We start from the raw sequence: 9,063 nt of genomic DNA, 5'->3' as shown, positions 1-9,063 counted from the left end.
ATTTCTTCATGGATCAGCTTTTAGTAAACTAGTTGTCAATTGAAAAGCCAAGTTCTTGACCTTATTAATGGAATAAATCTTATTTCTATTATCTTACATATTAAGATATTCTTCATTGGGTGTAGAATCAGGAAGGCTGGGGTAGGGAAGTCACATCGGTTTTGGATTATGTTCTTGCTTTCACCTTCAATTTGGCATTTGATGCTTATTTATAATAATCCATAGTATATATTTTGACAGAGTACTCTGTATTTAGTCTGTGATCTGCCCTTGTTTTTAAATGCCTTCTCTTAACACTGATTCGGTTTGGTAAAATTTGAGCTTCTCTATCTTTTACTTCTATATCAGTATGTGGGAATGCTTGCATTGGTTTTTGTTTCTTGTATAGGTATGAATCTCAAACATAGCATTGGGTAGCAGTGAAATGCTAAATTGCAACATAGCTACAATGGCTAGACATGAATCATGTGAAAAAGATGTCGTTATCGATTAAGTCTCATAATATGTGTGAACAAACATGTTCTTACTAGTTTTTTGTTAGATGTTGAGTCCTTGAGGAATAGAGTTGAGATTATGCTATTCAAGTTTGTTTGCTTTTCTTTAGTGATATGTTGTCTGATACTTCACTTTTTAATTGTTTTCCTTCTTCTTTATCAAGTGGTTTGATTGGTTTTTCTGTATAAGGTTGTCGTCATCATTGTTGGTTTCTCTGAAGGATCTTATCATTTGCTTCAATGTCACATGTTGAGCTCTCTCTTTTCAAAATAATTGCCATTTGCAGTTCTTTTCATTAAGGTTTTAGATAAATGTTTGGTTTTCCATTTATGTATTGAACGTGAACCATCTACTCTTCAACTGCACAAATATATCAAAGCTATCTTTAATTTTATGCTGCATAATCTCACTTCTGTCAGAATTTTACTAAGTTCACCACCCTTTTTCTATCCCTTAGATTCATCAACATGTTTGCAACTTGGATTGCAAGCAAGCTCAAGCTCAACCAAAAAACTGATAGGATCAGCAACTTGCCCCAAAATGTAACACAACAAATCCTAGAATGTTTACCCCTGCGAGATGCAGCAAGGATGAGCATCCTATCGAGCCATTGGAGATTTGAATGGGGTTCAATTTCCCAACTTTTACTTGATCATGATCTCTTCTCTAGCATTCTGAAGGGACGATTAGATACTGAAGACAATTTATTGGCATATACAAATTTTGTTTATGATATTCTTTTTAGTCATGCTGGCCCGATATTAAAGTTCAATCTTTACCTTCCCTATTGGCTTCCAAACGAATATGACATTAGTCAGTGGATGCAGTATCTTAGTTCCAATGGTGTTAAGGAATTTACACTTGAGGATTCTCGCAGTCCAAGAATGAACTTGCCTACATGCTTATTTTCTTGTGAGAGCTTGACACACTTGACACTCATCGATTGCATATTGTCCCCTCTTCCAGCTACATTTAAGGGGTTTCCATGCTTTGTTAGTCTTAAATTGGAGAAACTCTACATGAGTCCAGGCAATCATACAGTGGTTAATTTGTTTGAAATTCTTATTTCCAAATGTCCTCAGCTTAAGATCCTCAATATAAGCTTAGCTGAACGACTTTATAATCTGACTATTTGTGCTCCGAAACTTCAAGACTTGTTTGTGGACTATTGGTTTGGTAATTTATCCTTGGAGGGAACAACAAATATAAACAAGCTATCCCTAGATTGTTATAGTCAAAAGTATCAACACAGCAATCACATGAGTGACTTCTTCAGCAACTTGTGCAACGTTGAGAAGCTCATTCTTGGACATTCATTTTGGTGGGTAAGTGTTATGATTAAGTTTTACACTATGAATTATCTGTCAAGTATTGTAATATCGTTACAGTTTTATCGATCAATCTTTGATATAAATTGCAGGGAGTAGAGCTTTACAGTTTAAGATCTCCCACAAAGTTTCCAGAAGAGCTGGAAAGGTTGCGAACTCTCAAAATCGTAGAAATATCACTGTTTTGTCATTCCAGCATTTCTCTTGTTCTCTGCTTATTTATGAGCTCCCCACACTTGGAGCTACTACATATTGAAGTAAGTTTTGACAAATTTTTTATCATTGGCTCATGTTAATTTCGTCATTAATTAGCTTTTCCTGATCAATTTTCTGCATCCAAATTGAGACATGCAATGTAATGCGATTTTTGATAATAATAATAAAACATATAACTATTTTTTGTGCACCCGTTGAAAAAATTTATGGTGCTACGACTTTGTACTAGTATTCATGTTGCTATATGCACCTTGGTAAAATGTCGTGTTGTTTAGGCCAATTTTTTCGTACTCTTTTTACTCTTATGTGACACTTGACGCTTATCTAAAATCATTCTTGCATAAAATCAGGCAACAAATTGCCCACGCTATGAAAATGTCCATGATGGTCCATTAGCCCAGATTGATGGCTCTTGCTTCCATCGTCCATACCTTAAGAAGATACAACTTATTGGTATTTCGGAGTTGATTAATGGGTTGCTACTTATGAAGTTTCTACTTGCATGTTCTCCTGCACTGGAGGAAATGACTGTTGAGCTAATTAATTTTATCGAGGAAGCAATGCAGTATCGTCGAGCCTCACCAATTGCAAAGATTAATATCATGCCAAAGAAAGAAACTGATAGGTCTCCTATAAAGGTAAGGTGTTTTTAACAATACAGGTGATTTTATTAAATTTTTTGACAATTGCTATTTGATGAAGTAGATAATTATTATCATGTCATCGTCTTTTATTTCTGTACCTTTAATTTTACACATAATCCTGTGCATTGTTTATGTATGCTTTCACTATTTTCAACAGGAGGGTGGTCGTCGTGGTGGTTGGTGTTGGTTGTTAAACTTATCAAGAATGCACCGTGCACTTTGCTTTGGGTAATTGGGGTGAATGCAACAAACAATACTCGTGGTTTTGCTTAAATTTTTGAAGACAAAAGTATTCAGTGTGTTGCAATTTTGTTTTCAGACCCATCTATCCCTCCGATCAAAACTCACTTTTCATGCCATCCTCTTAGTTTGACAGAGGCATTGGGGAGAAGGTAAAGAGTATTTGGTAAGGAGGATTTGAATTTCATAGATTCACATTGGCCCTGTTTGGGAGAAAGCTGAAAGTTGAAGCTGATTGAGTTAGCTGATTTTGACTAACTGATTTGACTAACTTATTGTATTAACTAATTATATAAAAGTGTTTGGTAAATAGCTGATAGCTTAAAGGTGATTGAGTATGTGAAATGACCAATAAGCTAATTGTGGGGTAGGTAGTTTAGATAGAATTTTAAATTAAATGAGGTTATAAGTGTCATTTCACAATAATTAATGAATAAGCTAATTGAAAAAGCTCCTAAAATGAGCTTTTTCAAAAAGAGCTTATTTAGTGGTATAAGCTCTTTCAATAAGCTTACTACCAAACACTTGTATTAGCTTGTTTGACTAGTCAATCAGCTAAAGTTAGTCAAATAAGCTAATATACCTCCAATAAGCTAATTACCAAACAGGGTCATTGTCTCCTCCCTCTCCTGACTCCTTTTGGCTTATTCTCTTCTTCATTGCTTGGTTATTGTTTGCTTGTTCTTGGATTGTCAATTGCAAACTACTCCAATTAAATGGGAGTGTTGGAAAATAAAACACAATAGATGAATACAAATTTAAAATATTGGAGTAGAAATAAAGTTGTAATATTATGTACAGCTTATAAGAAACATAAAATTAAAGTGAAACACCCAAAATAGACGTGAATACGTAATTATAAAGAATAGAGGGAGTATGATTTATGAGCATTGTTGTCCAAAAATATACAGAGTAACAAGTATACAGTAAATACTCTCTCCGTTCCTTATTTACATTCCTATTTTTAAAATTATACGGGAATTAAAGAACTTTGAGTAACCTTAAAAATCTATGATTGGAAAGTAATGTGGGAATTACAAGACATTTATTGTTGTCTTTGAATAAAACAAAGATAGAATGATATTAAACGAAGCACATGCCATCAATCCTTTAAAAAAAAAAAAGATCAACTACATTTTTTGGGTGAAAAATAAAAGGATCAATCATATTTCAGTATAGTGCTGGATCTAAAATGTTTAAAAGGGTGAGTGCCAAAATTATGGTTTATGTGCCATTTATTGCAACACTGAAAAATAATAATTGGGCCGTTTGGTTGGGGTTAATAATCAAAGGGAATCGGAATGAACTGATATCATTCCCTTTGTTGTTGTTTGTTTGACACTTTTTTGATTCCCTTTACCCATTTTTATTTTTGAGTTCACCCATTTTTAGTCTACATTAATTCCCCACCCCCCCCCCCAAGACTTTCCCATTCCCTTTCCCTAGCCACCATACCCACCACCATTGTACTTGCCGGAACTAGCCCAACCACCTCGCTACGGACCTAGTCCCCACCGCCGGACTCGCCGCACTTCCCCCACAACTCGCCGGAGCCCGCGCACCTCCCCCACCTCTCCCCTCGAAAACACCTCCCCTCCCCGGAAAAACTTCCACCACCAAGCAAAAACCCTAGAAAACACCATCCCTCCCCTTAAAAACGCCGGCCGACCTTCCCCCCACCCTCGAAGGGTTTCGAGGGCGGGGGAAGGTTGGCCGACGTTTTTAAGGGGAGGGATGGTGTTTTCTAGGGTTTTTGCGTGGTGGTGGAAGTTTTTTCCGGGGAGGTTAGGGGCTGCGAGGGGTGGGGGAGGTGCGCCCAGGGCTGCCGATTTCCGTCGACGTTGTGGCTGGGCGATGGGGTGGCTCCTGGTGGCTGGAAAAGTGAAGAAAGGGGATGTGTGGTGGTGATGGTGATTCCCTTTGTTTATTGAAAACCAAACAACACAGTACTTGGAAAGGGTTTCATTCCATTCTCCTACATTCCCTTTGTTCATTCCATTCCGATTCCCCCGCGCGAACCAAACGGCCCCTAAAAGTAATGTCGCATTACGGATATTTGGCAAAAATTTATTTACTAAAAAGGGAAAGTAAGAATGTAATTTTGAAACACCCAAAATAAAAAGCATGAATGTTGATAAGGGACGGAGGGAGTACTTTAGATAGGAAGCCCTACATTCTTAATTCTCTCTATTATGTGACAAATAAATGTTAGAATTAAAAATGTAATTTAGGGATGAAGGGAGTATTTCAAATGAGATAAGAGGAAAGAGTATAATACAAAGTATCTAATAAATAATTGGCAACATTGGAATTCAGATCAACTTTGGGAATTATTCTTATATTATATGGAAATTCAAAAGGCCATCTACTTAAATTTCTCAGCTATAATGATCACCCATTTTCGAGGGAAGTAAATTCGTAACTACTGTGTAAAGGGAATGAACCAATTGGGAAATTCTCTGTTTCTCATGGTGAGAAACGAAATTTGTTTCTCATGGTGGCATTTTCGTGAATAAATCAACAACTTTTTCAGTATTGTGGGCTCCACAGTTAAAAAAGTTGAATAAAGTTGTTGGTTTATTTACGAAAATGTCATGTGAGAAACAAAATTTGTTTCTCATCATGAGAAATTGGGGCATCCTCGAACCAATAAGTTTATCAATACTTGCTAAATTATTTATGAGAGAATGAGTTTGAATTGTATTGATGATCTTGACTATTATTTATAGTCTACAAAAGATAACCTACACAATATAAACTCTATCATATAAACTTCCATAAATCTATCTTTGAATATCAAGATATATTATTATCCTAAATATAATATCATAAGATCTATATGGAAAATATATCACAATAATATATTTTCCTATATTCTTAACAATACTAGTTCATTGACTGTGATCCTCCATCCCTCTCCACCTCTTCAACTCCCTTGAAAAATTAAAGTTATCTCTGTCATTTTATGCTATATAAGCTAAGTCCATGTATTGTTTGTTGTTTCCTCCAAATCTCAAAGTTTTCAACCCTATTATAAACATTTGATTCATCAAAACCATATTTCAAAAAAACAAAAAAACAAATATTCAATAAAACCATGTCCACAGCTAAGCAGCAACATCATGCAACATCCGATAGAATTAGCAACTTGCCACTAAACGTAACACAGCAAATCCTTGAATGTTTACCTCTGCAACAAGCAGCAAGGACGAGCGTGCTATTGAAGTATTGGAGGAACAAATGGGCTTCGACTTCTAAGCTGATACTTGATGAGTCATTCGCTAAATGCATCTGTGAAAAAAAAACTAAACCTTCTGACAAATTATTAGCATACAATAAAGCTGTTACTGATATTCTCTTAAGTCATGTTGGACCGATAGGTAAATTTGTTCTTTACATCCCCTCTTGGATTCCGAAAAAAACAGACTTTAGCTCGTGGCTACGATTTGTTTATGATAATGGTGTCAATGATATTACTACAAATGATGATCGCAGTCTATATAGAAACGTTCCAACTTGTTTGTTCTCTTTTGTAAGATTGACACATTTAACACTCCTCAATTGCAATTTTGGTTCTCTTTCTCCAACATTTAGGGGCTTTCCATGTCTTATTAGTCTAGAGATTGATATCACCTACACATATTACAGCCGAGGGGATGCGTTGACAAATCTTATTTCCAAATGCCCATTGCCTGAGCGCCTCCATTTATCTTTCTATATTTCTTCCGGCAATATGACTATTCGTGCTCCGAAACTTCTAGAGTTTATTTTGAGAGCCCAGAAGGTTATTGATGTATCCTTGGTAGCAACCAGAGCTATAGAAGTTTTGTCTCTACATATGCATTATTGTCAAACGTTGCAAGGGAGCAAAAGCGTGACTGATTTCTTTAGTTGTTTGGCTAATGTTATTATATAGCTGAAATTTTGTTCCATGAATTCTTTATTAATTGTTGGCTTGTTGCTAACTATTTTGTAATGTTTGTTTGATTTGCAGGTATTCAATTTCAGTGATTTTACATCTCCAAAAATGTTTCCGAAGTTCCTGACAAGGTTACAAGCACTTGAACTTATAGATATAGCTCTGAATTATGATTCCAACATCTCTCTTGTTCTCTGCTTGCTATTGAGCTCACCAAATCTAGAGCGACTACGTATCAAAGTGAGTTTTTGATTCGAATGTATCTTATTAGCAACCTTCTCCTTGATATTACCTATATGTGCAATTCTAATAATTTTGTTTCTGTCTTTGTAATATATAGGCTGCGAATGATGAAGCAGAATCAGATGGTCAGTTAAGTCAGTTTGATGACACTTATATCTTTCAACACCTTAAAATCATACACCTTGTTGGTATCACAGGTTTGAGCAATGAACTAAAACTTATAAGATTTCTACTAGCTTGCTCCCCTGTGCTGGAAAAAATAACTATTGAATTGAGTACGAAAATAGGAGGTGCTGAAGAACAGGTTAATTTCTTCAAGGAGTTGAATCAATATCGTCGAGCCTCTACAAATGTTGAGATGATATTTAAAACTTAGAATAAAAGTGTTGGCTACACTGATCATTTTCTATGTAACAGATGTTCCTAGATTTAATCTTTGTTATATACTCTATTAAATTGCCTTAAAACTCTCAGAAGCTGTTTTAGTTATTTGGTGAATATTGTTCCATTATACTGCAATATACTGTAGTTAATATTTCTGTTTACTTTCATTGGTTTAAGATCCTTTTTAGCTTGTTTTACCCCTAGATATTTCGAACCTTTTAGTGTGGATATGTTAGAAGTTATATGAGGTATGGTGAAATTAGATATACATACATTATTGGCTATTTATGAATTATGATAAATTTTGCCTATTGTTGGACAGCTATTTAGCAGGGTTAATCAAGATTTTGGTATTGGTAAAGTGTTATGGCGAATAGGAGATCATATGATAAATGTGAGTTTTACATGATAGCTAGCCACATAATATTAAATGCTTACTATTTGGTTTGGTAGAAAGAAACTAGATTTGATTAAGATAGTCGGAACATATATCATTATAAGACAAAATTGGCTTCAACAACACTAATTACAGCTTTTGTGCATCTTATGGCGCTACATTAAGCAAATTCATCCTGTACAATGAGCAAATGACCTTGGCCCTTGGGTGTAGGCGTGTAGCCTAAATACCAAAGGCTCGAAAAGGAAGCTTCAATGCCAGCGAGCAAGGAGAGTGATGCCTAACCACGTTGTAACGGTGTTATGCCTACAAGTTTGAAGTTGCTTATGCTCAGTTAGCAATAGGCATAGTTAATGTAGGAATACTAATTTTAAAGTTTTCGCTTAAATGGAACTGTTACCATGGATAGATAGAGATAACCAAATTCATTTATTCAACCATTATTGTTTATATTTGAGATATGTACTCATCATCTGTTCATGTCAATTGCATTACTCTTATTGCACCACATCATCTGATCTGTATCCAACTGTTGATAATTGTTTTCAAGCTAAGGACTTGTTGAATTATGAACATTGTATTGGAATAATATCAACCCTTCCATCCTACTTCATTTCTGCTCTAGCCTCTATTCGATTTTCGAATAACCTGTAACCACCAGTTATAATCTTAAGCACAATGATAGTTGATTATGGACCTTTAAAGTAGGTTTTATAATTAATAATAATCTATCTAAAGATGTTTGAATTGAAAAAATTAATACAAGTACTATCATCAATCAATCATCATCAATCATCAATAAACCTATACTAAAAGCGAATCTTAAATGACACGTGTCTATGTATAGTTAAAAAAATTCCCACCTAATTTTTATTTCCGAATTTCTCTTTTAATATAATTGATACTAATCTCTAATATTTCTTAAATTATTATTTTTATGGATGATTCTAATAATACAGAGTATCTTTTTATTTAATATACAAGTCAAGATATGTACATGATATATCATCATTAACAATTAATAACATAAATTTACTTTTTTATATTAATACAAATCTAAAATCGGAAAAAAAAATTAATAAATATAATTTTAAAAATAAACTTTTTATACATAATAATTTATTATAATACTAATGTTAGTACAAACTCAAATGCAAAAAATACTTATGTGTCAATTGATTTCATTTAATTTTATCT

At 34.4% G+C, this 9,063-nt stretch overlaps 2 protein-coding genes across 2 annotated transcripts; both read left to right on the top strand.

Annotated features, from left to right (window-relative positions):
* Positions 1 to 962: 962 nt before the first annotated feature.
* LOC110738452 (F-box/FBD/LRR-repeat protein At1g13570-like) lies at positions 963 to 3,209 on the top strand. The gene is made up of 4 exons (XM_021918896.1): positions 963 to 1,820; positions 1,916 to 2,080; positions 2,390 to 2,677; positions 2,841 to 3,209. The coding sequence occupies exons 1-4, from the start codon at positions 963 to 965 to the stop codon at positions 2,913 to 2,915; spliced, it is 1,386 nt and encodes a 461-aa protein (XP_021774588.1). The 3' UTR covers positions 2,916 to 3,209.
* Positions 3,210 to 5,805: 2,596 nt separating this feature from the next.
* Positions 5,806 to 7,574, top strand: LOC110738371 (F-box/FBD/LRR-repeat protein At1g13570-like). Its single transcript, XM_021918787.1, has 3 exons — positions 5,806 to 6,746; positions 6,906 to 7,082; positions 7,183 to 7,574. The coding sequence occupies exons 1-3, from the start codon at positions 6,021 to 6,023 to the stop codon at positions 7,459 to 7,461; spliced, it is 1,182 nt and encodes a 393-aa protein (XP_021774479.1). The 5' UTR covers positions 5,806 to 6,020; the 3' UTR covers positions 7,462 to 7,574.
* The last annotated feature ends 1,489 nt before the right edge of the window (positions 7,575 to 9,063 follow it).

This window comes from Chenopodium quinoa, unplaced genomic scaffold, assembly GCF_001683475.1.
Source record: "Chenopodium quinoa cultivar QQ74 unplaced genomic scaffold, ASM168347v1, whole genome shotgun sequence".
NCBI classification, from domain to species: domain Eukaryota; kingdom Viridiplantae; phylum Streptophyta; class Magnoliopsida; order Caryophyllales; family Amaranthaceae; genus Chenopodium; species Chenopodium quinoa.
This window is presented reverse-complemented; position numbering and strand designations above follow the sequence as displayed.

Bases quoted from the DNA above. Each gene is read 5' to 3' on its own strand.
- LOC110738371 (XM_021918787.1), top strand. From the start codon at position 6,021: ATGTCCACAGCTAAGCAGCAACATCATGCAACATCCGATAGAATTAGC. The intron at 6,747-6,905 runs GTTTTGTCTCTA...TTGTAATGTTTG, and splicing joins TAGCAACCAGAGCTATAGAA to TTTGATTTGCAGGTATTCAA. The intron at 7,083-7,182 runs GTGAGTTTTTGA...TGTAATATATAG, and splicing joins TAGAGCGACTACGTATCAAA to GCTGCGAATGATGAAGCAGA.
- LOC110738452 (XM_021918896.1), top strand. From the start codon at position 963: ATGTTTGCAACTTGGATTGCAAGCAAGCTCAAGCTCAACCAAAAAACT. The intron at 2,081-2,389 runs GTAAGTTTTGAC...GCATAAAATCAG, and splicing joins TGGAGCTACTACATATTGAA to GCAACAAATTGCCCACGCTA. The intron at 2,678-2,840 runs GTAAGGTGTTTT...TATTTTCAACAG, and splicing joins CTGATAGGTCTCCTATAAAG to GAGGGTGGTCGTCGTGGTGG.